The 21,207-nt window shown below is 40.7% G+C and overlaps 1 protein-coding gene across 3 annotated transcripts in view; it reads left to right on the top strand.

The window, feature by feature from the left end:
- LOC149186997 (acyl-CoA-binding domain-containing protein 4-like) overlaps positions 1–21,207 on the top strand; it is a 252,052-nt gene that overhangs the window by 175,032 nt on the left and 55,813 nt on the right. For all 3 annotated transcript variants that reach the window (XM_089411257.1, XM_089411255.1, XM_089411256.1), the window contains exon 14: positions 6,247–6,330. In XM_089411257.1, the coding sequence (XP_089267383.1) occupies positions 6,247–6,330 (84 nt within the window). The remainder of the gene's footprint in view (positions 1–6,246; positions 6,331–21,207) is intronic.

Raw genomic sequence — 21,207 nt, 5'->3', positions numbered from 1 at the left:
ATCAATTATAAATCATTGATCAAGTTTAACTTTATAACACATCATGGTAGTCCCTATAGGCTATAACATCTTTGACAATTTGACATAATTCAGAAAATAATAGATAATTAATGATACAATAAGCAGGCAAACAGAGGCAAGCATACTAGTTTGTACATGTAGACTCATACGCTGATTGAGTGGTGAATGCTTATTGACATGTTCTTTATTTTTTAGTTAAAAAATATAAAATTAATTTTCTAGATAAGAAAAGAACTCTGAAAATGGAAAAATGAAAATATGCTAGACTACAACAGATAAAGTTTGCACTCCATGTAGATCATGTTGAGAAATCTAGGGCATTGGAATTAGGTGATTTCTCTTGGATGATAACTGCTTGTGAATGCTTTTTACTTCTTTAGATTAGGTTCTTCTTTTGACTTAGATTATTATAGTGTTCTTCTTCATCAAACAGCTACCAAACCATAAACAATAATGAGACAAGAGACACAGGATGTAGGCGATCAGCCAGGGCCAAAACCTCTCCAACTTGAGAGGAAAACCCAAATGAATTCTTCTTCTTATAGAAACTTCAAGTGACGAATACCAAGACCAAGACCCTTGACATAACAACCTCTCCAAGACCAAGTCACAAGACCCTTCTTCACTGCTTCTTCTTCTTGCCCAAGTCAACACTAGTCAAACTGACTTGCCTTCCTCTGGATCATGGCTACCCTTGAGATTTCGGACTCTCGAATCAGACCTGTAACTCTCGGCCTCTTCAGAAACCCTAGTTGCAGCACGTGCGAGAGATTTTCCCCTTAATTCACTTCGCTGTAGATGGAGACTCCTCCTTCTGCAATTTGACTTGAGAACCAACTTGATTTTCTCCCTTGATCTGACCTGGTGTGACTGTGATATCTCAGTTCCTTCTGTAGTAGATAGCACCAATTCTTCTTACACGTGTGAGGTATATTAACCCGAAACAGATCAGAAACAACCTGGTTATGATCCTTCTTCCTTCGCTAGGAGATTAGCCTCTTCTCTTGTGATCTTCGAACTTCTTTTCTATCCTTTGATGCTTGGTCGAATGGTGTCATAATAGAGGTTGAGTCCTCACTATATATAGTGGACTGTCCATCAAAATAGGCTGACTTCATCTTGTGACTACGCCAACATACTTGTCTAGAATGATTTTCATCTCTATTGAAGGCCGACTGGATGAGGTACTTGTGACAAGGTCTTCGAGGGTAAATAACTTCTCTTTTTACAATGTAAACATGCCCAAATGGGTCTTCAATCCTTGGCATTGACTCAATAGACTTTATGACTTGATGACCAAACCTAATAGCTCTCAATGGGAGCTTCATCTATAGAAATAAAATTCGTTGAGCATGAAACCCATGACTCAAGCATAACAAAATAATTTTATTTTCTTCTTTAAATCAATTACATAAAATCATGATTACACATGTCATTATGAAGACTGAACTGAGTTACATATTTCAACAGATCACATAGTGATATTACCCTCTCAAAGATAGTGAAAGAGCTTAATGGGTGAGTCATATAGAAACTGATTAGAATGTTTAATCCAGTGCTACCTGGGAGCGGGAGCGAAAACAGGTGCGAGAGCGACATTTTCAGAAGCTCCCGATTTGGGAGGGAATCCCGAAGCGTTTTTTATATAATATATATATTTTTTATATTTTTATATTTTGATACATATATGTCAACAAAAACATGTAGAATGATGAATTAGATATAAAAAACATAGATTGACCATATAACAACAATCATTTAGAAGTTATAATCTTCATCAACCACGTCCACAAATTAGTAACATAGTAACATACAACATATTGAGTCTCATGATTCATCAATCTTAAAGTTTCAAGCTTTCAAAATTCAATATATAACATTTATCATCATTGATCACCAAAGCTGTACTTGTAAGCTAAGTGTAACCATTACAACAAATAATATCTAACATGAAATGAAATGTTATAAAATGAAATGAAACAACTTTCAACTTTCATGAAGCATCATATTCATAATTCATTACTAATGAGTTATAATTGCCATCTTCAAACTTAAATTGTCATACATTGTTTAAAAAAATATCATAATAAATATGAAAGAGTCAATAGTTATAAAAACTACTAGAAACTAGAAAAGACAAGTAAATCTATTATCTATTGCTTATGTTTGGGCCTCTTGCCACCACGAGAAATGTCTAATTTTTTAGTCTTGTTGGAAAATCTGAATCTTTGTCATTAATATCACCCTCTAAGCATTAATATCCAGAGGTATCTTTGTCATTACCTCTGTATCCGTATAGGGATCTTTGTCATTAATATCACCCTCTAAGCACTAACATAAGATAGAAAAAGCATAGCATGTCAAGTCAAGATTTTGTTTGAGTGATGCGTACATTTTTAGGAGGGTCATGATAGAGGAGTTCGACAACCAATGTCACTAACATCAGGGTACATAGAGGGATTGGTGCTCTTGATTAAATACAAGTTCCATACCCTAATACATGACAAAATTCAATGGAAACATTGCAATCCTGAAATCCTGAAAAACTGGTAAGTCTGCTGGATTTTGAATGAAATCTAAAATTCTATTTTCTCCATATGAAATCCAATGAGGTTGGAACCACTCTCAAACATCCTGAGTCATTTCATGGTAATGTTAAAAATTTAAGTAAAAGGATGAAAATGAAGATTAAGGAGAATGTCACTTTTACTTTAAGAATTTAACATCACCATGAATCGCATATTAGTACTAGGGCCATAGATTTGATCATTAAGCTGCCCCACTCAAAACTTATTTGTTTCTTTGAAAAAAATTGCATTTGGAACATCACTACAAAAAAAAAAAAAAAATTGCAAAAAAGAAAAACGCTCCTGAAAACGCTCCCTTAAAGGCAGGGAGCGTTTTTTTTTTTAGGGAGCACGCTCCTGACCCGCTCCCGAGTTGCTCCCACCCGGAGCGCGGATTGGGAGCGGGATCGAGGGGGGGGAGGCGCTCCCCCGCAACACTGGTTTAATCCATGTATGATTTGAAGCCATAGGGAGCAAATTAATATCCATTGAGCACTAATTTCCCTATATCCAAATGTAGACCATAATCCAAGTGGATTATATTATTAAAGTATTTTTAAACAAGAAAACCATGGGTTAACCAAACTTCTTGGGAATTTAGGTTTAAATTTAAGACGTTAGAATGAAAACATGTCAATCCAACAATACTCAGGATGAGAACATGTCAATCCAACAATGCCCTTCTAAATCTACTTATTAATTTACTCATTGTCAAATATAAGAGGATCACGGGGTGACCCAACTTCAGTATGGATAAATAGATACCATGAGGCAATCAACACGTCTTTCTAAATGATTGACAATCCACTTCTATGCAGATGGAATATGCACATCCACATGGATCCACACACACACACATATATAATGGAAAAGGAAAAGCACAAGAATTGAAACAAATAGTTTGTCATTGCTAATAGCCACAAAAGTCTAGATTGTAGAATATAGACAATTAATAGCCACAAAAAGACATTGTAGAGTCTAGACAATTGACAACCACAAAAACATGAAGCATAAAATTTTGAAACTTCAGATTGTAGAATAGTATCATTAATATTTACTACATTACCTCTAGGTGCATCTAATAGTTGATTAAATTGAACGATGAATCCCCTTCCCACTATTCACTGCTCAATGTTGACTGTTGAGTTAACACTACATTACCTGTAGGTGCATCTAATAGTTGATTAAATTGAACGATGAATCCCCTTCCCACTATTCACTGCTCAATGTTGACTGTTGAGTCGACTAACGACCACTTTCTGCTCAAACTTTCAAGTCTAACCATTCATAGAGACAATTGAGCACTTTTTGCTATCCTGGAAGTGGGGCAGGGGTTCTTGTAAAATAATCTAGGGGCCAAAACCCTTAAAAAATTGCAAATAACTAAAATTAAGTCAAATTAGCTTTGGGATCCGCACATGTGGGGTATAGTTTTAAAAACCGGCGAGTCTGAACTGGTAACCTGGTTAAAACCAGTCAGTTGGATAGGCCTAGGTGATGAATTGGTAGAAAAACCTAGTTGGAGGGTTGGTTTGTACTAGTTAGGTACCAAACTGCCTGAACAAGATCTCACGTGTTGGGGGAGTCAGGGATCCCTAGTGGTAGTTTTTTCAGGTGGTTTTGGAGGAGACAAGGGTCTGTTTCTATCCCAAAGCAGCCCCCCATTGCTGTAAACCAACCCTTCCTACCCTAAACCTTAAACATAAACATAAAACCTAATTCAACCCTAGCAATGCTGGCAATCAATGGTAATGTTAAATTCTTAAATTTTTAACATTACCATTAATCATTTCATGATGTTTGAGAGTGGTTCCAACCTTATCAGACTTCATATGGAGAAAGTAAAGTTTCGCATCCCACTCAAAATTTGGTGGACTTAGCCGTTTTCAGGATTTCTAGATTGTTAGGATTACAACATTTTTATTGAATCCTATCATGTATCAGGGTATGGTATTGGCATTTAATCAAGGGCATGAAGCCCTTTATGTACCTTGATGTTGATAGTGGTATTGATTGAAATCCTTTGCAATGGCCTTAAACAAAAATGTACCCTACACTCAAACCAAAATAATTGGTAAGGCATGTTAAGCTTTTTCTACCATATTATAAGGTTGAGGAGATGAAGCCTTCACTCAATCCAAAATCATTGCTTAGTCATGTTAAGCTTTTTCAATTTCTACCATATTATAAGGTTGAGGAATCCGAATCTAAAGACTTTGAGCCAGATAATGTTTATGTAGCCCTTGTTGATGATCCCCTTTATAGTAGTGGTGAATCAATGATGAGTTTGAGGAGTGATCATGTTGATCAGTGATTTGTAGTAGGCCAGTGATCCAATAGCTTGTAGCATTATTTTTGGACTCTAGAGTCCATTTAGACCCTCATTGATTATGAATATTGTTGTTGATATGTATTGCAGTCGGTGCCATTTTCATATATTCACCCTTACATGTTATATAGATGAGCAAACATTGCATATTTTGTCTCTAATGGTTTAGAATCATGGTTTGAAATCTTAAAAATATTTTTTTCATTAAAAATTAATTCTTTTATGGTTTTTTCTCAAACTTGGTTCATTGAATCTGGTTCGATGTTGTTCCAGTTCAAAACCTGATTAGATAGGTGGGCTGGTCAAAACTCGGTTCCAGTTTCTAAAACTATGGCGTGGGGTTAACTGGCAGCAGGATCCCTTTTCATTTTTGCTGGATCCATTTTAAAAATGTGGATCCCTTTCAGACACATGTATCCATTTCGGGGTTCAAGGACCCTTTTCTAGCTAGAGCCGGCCCTTCTTGCTGGCAAATCCTTCATGGATCTTGGTGGGTCTGGATCTGAAATGCAGATCCATAGATACAACGTCCAAATCCTGTGGATCAGGTAACACAACTATTTGTATGTCTTCATTTTGTTTTCTCTTGTACTGACCTGCCACCTAGTTCCTTACATGTTTGAGTTTCTCCAAAATTATTGCTTTGAGTCTTGGTCCTTCATGCCATTGTGGAGGTATTTTCATACTTCTAATGTTTGGAGCTGGGAGTGCCATAGACCTGCAGACAATCAGAAAAACAGAAATCTGGCAGGGAAATCATAGTCACTCTACAAGTTGTCAAGCTTTAACTTAGTGTCCAAGTCATCAAAGTTGATTAAATGTATATGTTGTTTGAACTTTGTCCACGTCTGTTGCTTTATTATCAACCGATTGGCTTCTTGATTTAGTGCAGAAAAAGGCCACAGGTATGAAATAAGGCTTATAGATCTGCTTCTTAATGTGATGAAGATAGAAGCACAATTTTTTTTTTTTTTTTCTTTCTATGTGCCATAATACTGATAATTAAGCTTGAATATCCCATTCATACAAGGTTTTTGATACCCAAAGTTTTTGCCAACTCTAAACCCTTTCACAGTGCCAATATTTGCATTATGTTTTTGTCACTGCTCGTCCCCAATTCCCATACAAAGCTTCTCACATGTCCTACTGGATTGGTGATCAGCCTTCTCGCCCCAGATTTGACTTGGTTACTGTTATAATATGAACTAACCTTATTATAACTTGTACAGTTTGTTGCGATTGTAAAATGCTGGTTGGACATGGAGGAATTCATGCATGAGTTGCTGATTATATATTTAGGACTTATTGAAGTGTTTTTTGGATTCCCAGGGCCTGAGTCTTGTTTCTACTTCAATTAATGGAGAAGATATTGTAATTTCTTTTGGTGGGTACAATGGAAGATACAACAATGAGGTATGTGAAGAAATGAAGTTTGCAGCAAGGAAATTCCTGATTTTAATGTTTACATACCTTATTTTCCCTTGGGTAGTTGAGGCTCTTAATGAGGTGCGCTGTAAGGAGTATGTAGAAATTTCATGAATTGAGGTTTATTTTGCTAATTCAGAAATTTCACCTTCTTAAAGGTTCCATGGATCTAATTCCAATAAATTATCAGCCTTAAGGGTGAACTGAATTATAAATTACAGCAGCAAAGAGCAGAGAATATTTCATTTCACATCAACCACATCACAATAGGCAATCCAACAGTGAAGATACCAAATATATGCCAACAAGTTTCAGCATTTTAATTTTTGGGTCAATCTTTTCATGTATAAACTAGATCTGAAATCAATTGAATTAATGCAGATTTACAACAGTGAATCTATCATATTATCTGCAATATAAATGTTAAATTCCTTAACGGTTTCAGCCTTAAATTATGCCAAATGAACATGACATATAAGTGTTGAAAATGATCAAACTATGAAGACAGTGATATCTAAAATTCAAATCTGTGATAACACAATCTTGTATAGCTGAAACTTCATATATATAGATAACAGATGAAATTTGAGTATATACTCTTAGCTTATCACAAGCTGGTACAACCCTGTGAGCTCTCCAGAACCCTGGCTAGGGAAAACCAAGAAAAATGCTAACTCCACCAAAGACTGCAAGCTAGAATCACCACTAGCAAGTCTGACTTGGTCTCATGCCGAGGGGTTTCTTTTTTTCTTCCTTCTCAACAAGTACAACTTAGGGTTTATTTTAATTTTTTTGAACATGTTCTTTGCATAGGACAATTACTCCAATGATTCATATTAGCCCATTTACAATTCCAATTTAGATCCATTAGCAATCACATAATCCATTATCACATTGGTAGTAACTGAAGAAAGAATGCAGATAATAAATGCAGAAGACAAGCCAAGACAAAAGAACACAGGATTGGCTCAAGCTAGGGAAAACCCCCAAGATGGGGAAAACCCTTGATCAATTCTTCTTATTATCAAAATCAAATGTTCAGCAGAGAGAAAGAGAGAGTACAATCAAAGTCATAACTGACTTTCCCTGAATGATGATTCAAACCATTGTCCAAATACCAAGGAGACAGCTCAATCAAGTCTGTAATTCAGTTCTCAAATCATAGCATACAAATTCTGCCCTAACCAGAGATCAACAGTAGAGAGAGATACTTCAAACTGATCTTCTAAAGAAACTCAGACCTGAACCATATGATGCGGCTTTCATAGCTGAATAAAATAGTCCAAGGATGAGTGATCAAATCAGGTGGATGAGATGAGGAATACTGCGAACTTATGTCTGCAAATAGGGCGAGAGACTTCTGTCCTGTAGGAGCATAAGACTGCTATTAAGCAAGGGTTATGTCCTCTGATTTAACTGCGGCCTTCTCTCATTAACTGTGGCTGAGATGAAGAACCCAAATTGGCCCATTAGCCCTTCCACAAGTGCCTTAAACATGCTGAAGTAAAACCTTTTCCTGCGGCCCAAACTCAAAGCAATAAATCAAGCGCAAAAGGTCTCAAATCTTACCTCTAAGCCAGCGGCCTGATATGGCAATGGAAATGCTCTTAAGAAAAATAGCCCAGACAGCCTTTCTAGCCTTTGCTGAAGATGCCCTAGGCCTGCGGCTTTCCTGTATCACAAATTAGCACCAAGAAACCCCTCAAACTGCTTGACCTCCTTGCCTTCAAACTGCCTCAACCTCGCTGTCCGAATCGCAGAGGTATTCTGAGATCAAAAGCTCATTTTTTCGTGTCTAATGAGATAAAAAGTCACCTCTATTTATACAATTCAGTAGAGGGTTAAGAGACGTGTTTATTGGACCTATTGAGCTGATATAGAGATAAGGCTGACCTTGATAATTTTCGTGTGGGAAAATAAATTCAAAAACCCACTTTTACTTATCCAACTTTGATAATCTTTAGATCGATTTTGGTCCTCTCGAAAAGAGGAATTTAATGCTATAATTATCTTCCCCAAAGGGGCTGTCCAAAGTGGAATTTGTCCGTAGTTGCCAATTTTAACAGTCCCTCTCAACTAGGGAGAATTCCACTTGTCAAACCAACAACTATGTCACTGATCATCATGCCATCGTAAACCATCTCTGTATCTCGATTTTGCTTTGCTTTGCTTTGCTTGCTCTGCTTTGCTGAACACTGAAGTAATAATGAAGAAGAATTGATCGAGAGTGAGTCACAAGACCTTACCACTCTCTACTGACAAAAGTCAGTCCAAAGGTAAAACCTCAATCAGACTTGATCCTAGATCAAGTTGAAGAACACCAAGCATCCTAGTCATAGGGAGTACGACAGTACCCGATGCGTCCATCGGTAGTGCTATGGTCCCTAACCACTTTTCCCAACTCATTGGCCAGATGAGAGGTACTTCCCATGTGTCCCGGACTACATGGGTAGGATGATATTGAATCAATAGCAGGGAAAGAATGTATCACATCCTGCTCACAACCACATGTAGGGAAAGGACGAACCACATCCTACAATCACACATCACAATCACACGTAGGGAAAGGACGAACCACATCCTACATATGCAAATCACTGAGAGTAGAGAAAGGATGAACCACTCCCTACAAACACAAGTTACAATCACATGTAGGGAAAGGATAAACCACATCCTACAAACACAAGTCACAACAATCAATCGTAGTGTTGTAGCAGTTACAACCACCCTCCAAAATTTTGCCTTATCCTGTTTTGGAGCCTCCCTACGGTCTACCAACCTTCACAACAACTTGACTTGCTTCGTCAAGTCCTCAAGCTTCAGTGTCTTTCTTGCTCAAAGGCAGCCTGCCGATCACAATTTGATCTTTTCCCTTCATAGGCTGCTCACCCAGACTTGGTCCAGCTGCAGGCTGAGCAACTTCCCCTTGAAAATTGCGCATTTTTGGAGGGAAACCAACCTTCCCTCCAGGAATTGCGCAATCCTCTCTGACAGCCTGCTGGGCTCCAGGATTGCGCAATCCTGCCAGCCAACCCTCCTAGTAGGATTTGCGCAAATTTTCCCAGCAGCAGGCTGTTCAGCCTAGGATTTGCGCAAATCTAGGCAACAGTCAGCTACTCTACCCAAAAATTGTGCAAATCTCTTGGGCAGCTAGCCCAGCTCCCAGCCAGAAATGCGCATTTTTCTCGAGCAGTATTTCAGTCTCTTGCATGTGCAGCTGAGTTGACCAGTTCCCTCCGGGACTGAGCAAAACAAACTTGCATGCATGGGCTGCTTCTCCCAAGGCAGCATGCAAAGGCATCCCTTGTTTCAGGGATCTATGTTTAGTAGTTGGAGGTTACATGCAAGGAGCAATTCTGAAACCTCCCACCAAGTGTCGCTTCCCCTAGATTCGTGGCATGCACGTCACAACCTCAATGTTATCAAAAATCATCAACCGGACGTTGCAGAGCTCATTCCTCACATCAACCTTGCAGTTCTGACATCCCACATCACATCTAGGAGCAGTCGGCACATTCAACTCAACTGTTTTGGGGTAAGCTCGCTTCCCATGCCTTGTGCTGCATTTCTGTCGCTTTTTGTGTTTTCGCTTGTAGGAGTACTGTTTGCTTGATTTCTTTGAACGCTTGCTGTCGTTTACATATATACTAGCTTGTCCTAGCTCTGTTTCAGTTTTCGTTGCTATCTCACTACTGTCGCATGCATGAAACTGTTTTGCACGGACGTTCGCCCAACCGGCGAACTGCCTCACCCACATGCATGTTGATCTGTTTGCTGAATCTTTCATTCATGTTTTTCATGCATTGTCAATCACTTTTGCTATCACTTAGTGTCGCGATGCATTCACTGGCTTGCTTTCAGTCGCCTGTCGGCAAGTCGGGCCAACCTTGGCCTGGGCTTTGCCTTCACCAAGGCTGCATTGCACAATCTGGGAAAGGAAGGCTCACCTTCCTCTCCAGATTTGCGCATTCCTGCCCGACACTGGCCTCCAAGACTGTTTTGCACATTTCTGGAGGATAGTGGCTACTTGGCCCAAGAAATTGCACAGATCTGTCCCTAGGCCAGTAGTCCTTCCCAGTTGGAATTGCACATTGCACAATCCTAGCAATCAGCAGCCAGATTGGACTGTGCGTTGCGTAGTTCCAGCAGTCAACCGCCTCCCAGTAGCCTAGACGGTGCCTTGAGCAGTCTTGGCAGTCGGTCTCCCGACCTCCCAGCCAAAATTGCGCAACCTTCATGATCATTCACCCAGGTATGTTGCAAGTCAGTTCTCATGTTCATTTTGGTTTTCGACTGATAGATTGCTTGCTATGAGTGTTGCCATGTCTCCAGGTATCGCAGGTGTTCATCTGCCTCTTAGCAGTACAGGTACAATGGTTTCCAGGAGAGCAGAGACGAGGACACCGTTCAGAGCATGCTTGGGGATGCAGTCGATCAAGTGTTTATGAGCTTGCCTACTCACGAAGACATCAAGTTGTTCGTAGACAAGGACATCAAGCGGCAACATCATAGCGAGCAACATCATGAACAACAGCTGAAGACAGCATACCAAATGCAACGAATGCAAGAGGAGGGTTGTTGACAACACGGAGGCGGAACAAGGTTGCAAGCTCAAGCAGGTCCATTGATGATGAAAGCAACTTTGGAGACTCCGGCTATGGAGTGATGGCGCGACATGAAGATTGCGCGAAGGTAGAAGATGTAACAAAGAAGGAATTGGATGTACTAAAGCAACAACTCAGGAAGAACATGAAGCTGCACAGACAAACGAATGAGTTGCAGCAGGATCAATAACAACAATGGGCGCAACGTGCGCTCACGGATGAAACTATGCCCGAACAAGTTAAAGATCCATCCGAGCAGCTAACACGAAGCAGACATGGTGAGCAGTGTGGTTGATCACATGCAAGGGATTCAGCAACATGCATGTCATTGTGTGCACGCATGCAATCCAACCCATTCAACACACTCACCAAGGCGAAAACAAGAAGCAGGTCCAACTGGAGCCGAACGGGTACTTCGGCAAGTTGATGCGCATGACCACCAGCACACACTTGAAGATTAACATGGACATTATGCATTAGTGTGCTGCCAGTTCAGTCGCACCCAAGAAGACCATGCACATGTTAGCAGATGAGTTGGAACTTGGATGAAGGGGCCGAACCAATGCACCGGTTGCAACGAAAGCAAGAGTTCTCTCTTCAGCAAGATGTCACCATGAGGTGCATGCACACCATCACAGACGACCAAGCTTGGCATCAACTCACCAGCTTCACCATCACAAGCATGTCAAAGAGTTGGTCTCACCACAGCGGACCGAGTGTCAGTGATGTCTTGCAAGGCTTGCTCAAGCCATGTTGTCTCACATGAGTACATGTGCATTGTAATGTTGAGTCATGTCAAGTGTCAACAGTTGGATGTAACAATCATAGAGTAGGTGAAGAGTCATGAGGGTAGTTGAACTATCACAAAGGGGAATGTCAAGGGTCACCCCACCCTTTGCTATAAATAGTCCCTCATAACTCATTGTATAGGCTTTTGGTTAGCCAAGCTTCTACTAAGACTATCTTGAAGAAGGCTTGGATAGTATTGTAACGCGCCTTGGCTTCTCCACTGCACGGAGCTAGTACATCTCTTTGGAGGAGCAGGTGGATGTGGCTGTAACATTCCACTGTTGGGGCTAGCAGGTTTACATGGATGTATTGTATGATTGTGACTTACACTTCTTTATATAATAAGAGCCAACACATTTTCATGCATATGTTGTTATTGTAGTTGGACTGTTTCGATTGCCTTAATGATATATGTTGTTTAACTTACGTACTTGTGTATGAATTGATTTGTATGCAATTATATGAATCTTGTTGTTAATGTGTTGCATATGTTATTAATGTTGTCACCGTCCGTGTCGACTGCTCTGCTGGACATCAGACAGACCTTTCTCATGAACCTTGCTATATCAACCGTCACACTCGTCTCAGACTGATCCGTGAGTGCTGTTCGTGTTATTGTACCTTGTATGTTGTGATTGTCGCATCCGAGTGGACTGCTCCGCCGGAAGTTGTGCATGTCCTTTGTGTGGTGTGTTCCTAGCTGAGTTGGGACTGATCCCTTTCAACCTAGAACTCACCTTCATCTTCCTCTCCCTTCGAAGTGTTGGAACCTCTCGTACACATTCCTTGACTCTCTGCATCAGTGACACCCTTACTACTGACAAAGTTATCTTAGTTGTCTCTATGCGACACTGCGGTCAAGGCATTACCTTACGACCCACTGCTGGGACTCCTACACCAAACGGTCTGAGGTCTGATTGGGACTTCTTACTGGGGAGATCCCCTTGATATGTTGGCGGGTCCAGCACCGTCAACATATAGGAAGGGTCCTATAGGTGGGGAAATGATAAATCACGTCCCATCGACATGTCAACCACCAGTCGTAGGGAATGAGCATCCTACATGTGGGGAAATGATGAACCATGTCCCACCGACATGTCAACATATGCCTATATGCATCTCTCACTGGGGTATCTGCAGGAGAAGGTGAACCACTCATCCTATGCATATGTCATCAACGATAGGGGAATGTGAACTACTCACCCTGCACACATGTCAACCATCATGGGGTATCACAGGGGAAGGTTAACCATTCACCCTGCACACAATGCACCAATAGAGGAAGGTGAACCACTCACCTTATGGTCGCTCATAGCTCAATAAGTACCCAAAGACCCCAGGAGCTACCAGAGCTCAATGTCCAACTCAAGCATGATCCTCACAGGAGGGTCGTTCCATGACTCCTAGCCTTTGTTTGAAGATAATCTCTTTACGAAGGAAAATCTGCTTCATCAATAATCGAGCTTGGTAGCTCTCCAATATACCATATCAAAATAAGGTAGTACCCAATACTAGGAGCTGACATGGAACATGTGTTCTCTGAGAAATGAATCTCACTTAAGATTATCGCACTATACAATGGTGGTTATCAGTACATGCCCAAATAGCTCCCTAAAGAGCTTCCTCAACAACTTGCTATTATATACATATAAACTCAATAATGCTTCCAAAGCAACTGAATAGCACTAGAAGTGCTCTTTCCATTCATGACACTGCCAATTGAGCCAATGTGAGAGTATCCAAGGACACTTGGATTCCATCTCACTAAGTAGTTATTCAATATATAAGAGGCTCATCCATAGATTGATTCAGAGCTTTCACCGCGAGGCATATCACTGATAGAGTGATTATCAAGAACATCAGGGATCTCATATGAAGACTAGCAGCCCTTCTCATCAGACCTTTAAGTGCAGGAAATAATGCATTTGGGCTAGGATGTTCATTTTGGCTTTAAAAGGTCAACTCCCTCTTACATTTATAAACGAGAGGGTCATCAATCAGACATCATCAATAGATGTATCCCAAACCCACACTTCATTTGTCATGGTTATGGGTCATCCACAAACCCACACTTCATCGAAGTCCATTTGCTAGGCCGCACACTGTCATCATCACAGTTGGTCGCAAGCATTACAAGGTATCTCTATCCTCGGATCTTCGTTCATCATGGTTATGGGTTAACCACATAAAACCCTTATCTTCAGTGGCTCTTCATATTCAACAAAGGCTTCAGAGGAGGGAACTTTACGCAATGGGGACCATTGCTTCTTAAGGAGGGAGGAATGATCCGAATGGAAAATGGCATCAACCCATGGTACTCATCCACCCATCTTATTCATTGACACATGGAATTTACCCATGGTATTGTAAATGGCATCCACCCATGGTATTGTAAGTGACATCCACCCATGGTATTCATTCACCCATGGTATTGTGACATCCACCCATGGTATTAATTCACCCATGGAATTGGCCCGTGGTATTGTGAAATCCATCCATGGAATTGACCCGTGGTATTGTAACTGAAAAATACTATAAGTAACAAGTCACATTTTGTAAAAAGACAGATTGTTCGCCACAATGTAGCCTTTACAGTTCAGAGCCATGTAGCCACCACATCTCTTCTCAGAGATAAGCTGCCATCGCCCTAGCTGGTTTCTTTTCATTACTATTTTAAATAAAAGTTTCTTTGTGGTTTTGTTTATTGGGCATTCTCCTATTTTTCTTATGGCAATTCAAGTTTTCAGATCTTGGGGGTCTCTACCCCAAGATCCAGTTCAAATTTTTTAGATCTTGGGGGTCTCTACCCCAAGATCCATTTCAATCTTTCAGATCTTGGGGGCCTCCTCCCAAGATCCGGATCAGAGCTCCCTATGAATATCCTACAATGCAACCATCTGCAACTGGTTATTAATCCAGGGATTTTATAGCTTCCTCTTAAGGTGATCATCTGGCCTTCAATCACGATCTTCCCTCACGAGACAACTGATTCATTTATAAGGAAGGTTCTTTTGTATTCAGGTGTCCATATCTATGACACTATTTTCCACAAGGTCCTGACTTAATGCAACCCGAATGTCAAAATCAGGGTCTCCTGCTTATTGTACTTGTTAAGACAGAATCTGACATGAACTTTCATGCTGAAGAGGGTATTCACAAAAGAGACTATTCCACAGTGCCATGCACTTTTTCTTCTATCTGTTTTTCAAAATTAAAGCTTCAGGAGAGTTGCATTGCTTATCAAGGTTGCTGCAATTTCTTTTGTAGTTTCTACACAGAGGATACATTTTCAAGAGATAAGCTATCTGACTGTATTGTTCACAGCTTCGATTGTGAACAAGATTGCAGTACAATATATATATAAACTTCCACTGCAACCACTGCTCTTACTGCCAGCTGCTCCTGTAGTTCATGGGTTACAACAAGTACCAGTTGTTGCCCTTACTGTTGTCAATACTACAGTCCTTCTTCATCTGTCTTTAGCTGCAAATCATCAGTTCTACTTGTTTTGACACACAAGGCATCAAGAGCCACTTGTTTCACTGCATAATAAGATCTGACACATATGTAGCTATTACTGACACTAAATGGCTTAGATCCCGGACACAGCACTAATGAGGGCCTTGCCATCCTCATGCTTAGATCTGCTCAAATGATCTTAATATGTAAGATGAAGGTACTGTATTTCAGGCAACATATATGTGCTTACAATCTAAGATGTAGACTGCACAGTAATCCTTCACAAAAACAAAAGCATTTATTTTTGTCATCTTTCTAGCTTTACCACAGAGCACAGGCTATTTATCGGGAACAGTATTATTTTATGTAGACATTCTTGTAACCTTCATATTAGAGAAAGTTTACCTTCTCAAATGATGACAAGATCCTACTTCAATATATAAGACTGCTATCTCTTTTGGTTTTGGAACTGTACAAAAACTGGGGATGATATCTTCAGCCGCATTGTTAGTGCTTAAGATCTGGTGAATGATGTGTCACTTATTTTCTTCTTTGCTGGAACATTGAATTAACTTTTGTGAATAATTTGATACTTTCTCTCTCACAGATGCTACAGGCCTAATATATGACAGTGCCTTACTATTGCTATTGTCTTGATTGTCCCTGTCTGAGATGAACTTACACCAGAGTGTAAGCTACTGCAATCCACATACGAAAATGACATTGAAGCTTCAATGCATACTTTACAATTACCAGTGTTTTCAAAACCGTTTTTAAAAACCGGTTACCGGTCTAACCGGCCGGTTAGCAAGGCCGCCGGTCTAAACCGGCCAAAAAACCCGGTTGGAAAGGCCATTTCGCCATTTTTTTGCCCTAACCGGTGAAAACCGGCCGGTTTAGGACGGAACCGGCCGGTTTGTATCAAACCGGCCGGTTCTGTCCTAAACCGGCCGGTTTTAGGCATGCCCACCATAAAGTTAAAAAAGCATATTTTTTACTGTGTTTTAGGGGTTTTGGGGGGAAACTAAGGGTGTTTCAACCCTAACAATGTTGGAAATTAATGGTAATGTTAAATTCTTAAAGTAAAAGTGACATTTCCTTTAATTTTCATTTTCATCCTTTTACTTAAATTTTTAACATTACCATGAAATGACTCAGGATGTTTGAGAGTGGTTTCGACCTCATTGGATTTCATATGGAGAAACTAGAATTTTAGATTTCACTCAAACTTCAGCAGACTTAATGGTTTTCAGGATTTCATGGTTTGGGGGTAAACAATAAATGCAATCGGAGCTCCAAATGATGAGCAAAACTCCTGATCTAGATCCCATTGTGTTGGACGATATTGATCCAACATCAAAATGGGTGGAGGAGACTGAAGAACCTGTGCTTGAGGCTGATTTTGATATCGACATGGCTTTAGCAGGGGATGAAGCAGATTATGTGGTGGCATCAGAACCAGGATCAGTAGCGGCATCAGGGAAAGGCAAAGAACCAATGGAAGGCACTAGTCATGCAGGTCGACAAACTCGTGCTTCCATTAGGTCCACTTCTATTGTCATTGGTGGCATTGATACTGAGGTTGCAGATCAAGCTGAGTTATGCTCAGCCTCTGAACCAGATGATGTCTATGTAGCTCCTGATGATGATCCTGTGTCTAGTAGTGGTGATGAACTTGATGATTGATCATGTGTACACTTAGACTTGTAGTAGGCCAATGGCCTCATAGCTTGAAGCATTGTTTTTGGACTTTATAGGCCATTTAGAGCCTCATTTCTTATGTATTTTGCTATTTTGTCGATGATATGTATTGCACTCGGTGCCATTTTGATATATTCACCTTTACATGGTATATAAATGAGCAAACTTTGCATGTTTTGTCTCTATTGGCTTGGAATCATGGTTTTACATCTTAAAAATAGTTTTGTTTCATTAAAAATTAATTATTTAATGTATTTTTTTAAAACCGGTTCGTTTAGACCAAACCAGTGCCGGTTAGACCGGTTTCGGTCGGTAAACCGGTTCATTAGGTGGACCGGTCCGGTCACCGGTTCCGGTTTTAAAAACATTGACAATTACTAACATACTTGTGTCATATTATTCCTTCAAATTGAACTAACTTCCAAGGACCGAATTCCCAAACGAGAAATACTGATCTTTCTGTTGCCATTAGTATATGCCAGATAAGAATCTAGTTTGTTCACAGTGATCCTTTCTAGAAGAAATGATTTTGCAAACTCTTATGTCCAGTCTTCAACAAAAAAAGACTTCGGGCCAATCTGAAGAATGAGATCGAAACATTCAAATATATTTGCTTCACTTTTGGACTAGTACAGGTCGGCTCAATTTTCTCTGACAGTCATATATGTATACTTAGTGAATTCTAGACATCATAGCAAAGGAGAGTGCTGCAATTGTAATTTGACCACTGCAATTAGCCTTGGAGACTTCACTTAGAGAAATTAAAGAATACAAGCCTTAAAGAATCACATCTTGGGGTTTGAGCAGATTTCTTGAGAAGGTATATATGAAGTCGATATGTAGTCAAAGTGAGATACCACCATACCATTGAAATGATCCACTTTGGTGAGCCACAGAACATAGAAGAATGAATATGTATTGATGATACCGTGGACAGAGGTATAACGAGGCATTGCTGATGCCAAATATAGTGATGCCTGTCGCTTGTTTCTGAAGAGATGAAACCCTGTCTGAATACGGAGTGGGTCAGAAATGATGTAATCTAACAAATGCAAGTCATAGACTGTTAATTTTAGGTATGTTCTATGCTTAGAGAAATTTACTTCAATTTTTCTATTTAGCTCAATATCAATTCCAGATTAGCAATCACATCAGCATGATAGTAAAGTGCAGATAGAACATAAACGTAAATCGCAGAAAACAAGCCAAGACAAGAGGACACAAGATGTGGCGCCAGCCAGGGACAAACCCCAATGTGGGGAAACCCTTGATCAAAGCTTCTTATATTGTTCAATCGTTCAGCAGAGAGAGATAGTACATATACATCTGAAGTCAACACTTTGACTTGACAAGATAGAAGATCAAACATCTGAGATCTTCACCATGAAGATGACACAATAGTTCTGATGACAAGGACTGCAGATCTGAACTCAGGTGAAGGCACACTTATCAGATCTCATTCTTCAACGGATTCTCCAAGGTGATTCCATCACCATGCTGCATCCATCATCACTATGCTGCACTCATCATCGCTATGCTGCACTCATCACTGTGTTGCACTTCATCACTATGCTGCACTCATCATCACTATGCTGCACTTCATCACTATGCTGCACTCATCATCACTATGCTGCACTTCATCACTATGCTGCACTCATCAACTTACTGTACCTCATCTGAGATATCAAACCTCCGAGAAGGGCATCCTAAACTGTCCTCTATAATACGGATCTCTGCTCCATCCATGACTGCATTAGTCACCGAGATCTTACACCCAAGACTGTAGCTATGCTGAGACTGTACTACTTCTTGTTACAGGTCCTAAGGCCTTCTGCTCCATCCATTTGATTGTGAGACAAGACAGCACCTACAGGTATGCTGCCTAATCATATGCCGAGATAGGATACTGCTTCTTGTCATGTGAGGTTAACTTATCATTGATGCCGAGGTAAACAACAAGAAGTCAAATCCATTCAAGAATGTATCCAGACCTGTTCCACACATCTGAGTTTGTGACTGCTCATAGGGCATCTCCTTACTTGTGTTAAAGCCTCTCCTATGACTGCGATAAGCCTTCTTATCAATGTGATGATCATCCTCTATTAGGACAGTGTTTATAGAGCTCCTTCCTTGACAGCGAAGAGCCCTCATTATTATCTGCGGCTAGGGTATATCCTCTCATTAGGACTGCGTCTAACTGTGTGAGAAGAAGACTATAGCTAGGGCTCCTTTTGGAGCATCCATTGGCAGCGTATATAGGCTTCTCCTTGCTGCGTAGAAAGGTCTCCTTTAGGACAACATAGGAACCTTTCTTAGACTCCTCCATGACTGTGTTAAGGGCTGTCCTCCATGACAACGTTAAGGTTACATCATTGATTGCATTCGGACTTTTACATTAGGGCAGCGTAGAGCCTAGGGCACTCCCTCTAGGGCAGCATATACTCTTGGTGACTTCTCCTTCCACCAAAACCCAAACGAGTGGAGAGGAAGAAATCACAAGAGATGAGTGACCAAATGACTTGAAGGCCACCTTTATTTACAGTAAAACGTTAAGGATAGATGGGGGTAATTTGGTTGCAGGCTGACCTTGACAAATTGTCACATAACACAAATAAATTCATATCTCCATGAATACATGTTGGAGTCGGATGATCTTTAGATCAATCCTACACCTCTCGACGAGAGGAATCCAAGAAAAATATTAGCTGCCATGAATAGGAAGACCCACATGGAGTTTGGCCCTAGTTGCCAATTTTAACACTCCCTCTCAACTAGGGAGAACTCCATTTGCTAATCCATCTGCCAGTCCATACTATCTCTGCCATCAATGCCCTGCACTGCTCTGCTGAACTATGAAGAAGAAGTGATCGAGAATGTACCATACCATCCTCTACTGACCCGAAGTCAATCCCATATAAAGAGAGTGTATCATACACACTTACTGATCCGAAATTAGTTCCAAATAAAGAGAGTGTATCATACCACTCTTACTGATCCGAAATCAGTTCCAAATAAAGAGAGTGTATCATACCACTCTTACTGATCGGAAATCAGTTCGAAAAGGGAGTGAGTTATATCACTGTTACTGACCCGAAGTCAGTTCCAATTGATCCCAGATCAATATCATCCTAGCATAGGGAGTATGGTAGATACACAATGAGTCCATCGGTACTACTATGGTCCCTATCCCTACTCATTAGCCAGATGAGAGGTACTTCCCATGAGTCCCAGACTGCATGGGTAGGATGTCTCAGCAGGAGAAGGATGAACCACTCATCTTGCCTACATGTCGCTAGGGGTATCCTAGGGGAAGGCTTAACCACTCACCCTGCACACAACAAATCACTAGGGGAAGGCTGAACCACTCACCCTATGATTGTATCTCGGCAGGAGAAGGATGAACCACTCTTCCTACTTACATAACAGACCATTAGGGGAAGGCTGAACCACTCACCCTATGGTTGCTCATCTCTCCAAGAAGTACCCCCAAGCCCCCCGAAGCTCCCAGAGCTCAATGTCCATATTATACTGAACCTTCAGGAGAGAGTCTCTCCACGACTCCTAGTCATTCTCGAAAAGTCAAGAATTTGACCTTTCCAAGGGGTTTCATTTGAATATCGACGACTTGCACATCAGTCCCAGAGTGATGGAGCCTTCTTGCTCCCAATCGTACCATATCCCAGATAAAGTGGTACCTGATGTTTGTATGCTTGGAGCGATCATAGAACACGAGATTCCTCAACAATCGAATCCCCCTCTGGTTGTCACAAAAGATCATGATGGTATCCAGCACGTGTCCAAACAACTCACAGAAGAGCTTCCACAACCAGATAACTTCACAAGAGGTCATACTCACAGCTATGTATTCGGCCTCATCTGTGCTCAAAACAACTGACTTCTGCTTCCTTCTCATCCAGGATATCGAAGCAGAACCCACAAAGAACCATCGCCCTAAGTGCTCTTGCGATCCTCCACACTGCCTACCTAATCAACATCAAAATAATCATGCAGCTTCACATTTCCAGCAGTGTATCTCAATCCATGAGAGATTGTGCCCTGAAGATATCTCAAATGATTCTTGGCACCAATCCAGTGAGGCTCAACCATATATGAGCTCAACATGCTAACTGCAAAACATATATCCGGACGAGAGTTCACCAAGAACATCAATGCTAGTATGAGTTTATGAAACTCAGAGGCATTTCCAAAATTAGGTCCGGCATTACTACCACATAACTTCTTAAAGTTAGGCTTCATCGAGGTAGTCACGGGCTTGCAGTTCACCATTCCAAATCCGGAATCCAACTCCCTC

This window comes from Pinus tabuliformis, chromosome 3_1 (assembly GCF_031772625.1).
Source record: "Pinus tabuliformis cultivar Carrire ecotype Pingquan chromosome 3_1, CPIR1, whole genome shotgun sequence".
Classification (NCBI taxonomy): Eukaryota; Viridiplantae; Streptophyta; class Pinopsida; order Pinales; family Pinaceae; genus Pinus; species Pinus tabuliformis.
Note: the sequence above shows the minus strand (reverse complement) of the source record. Positions and strands in the feature narration are given on the sequence as shown.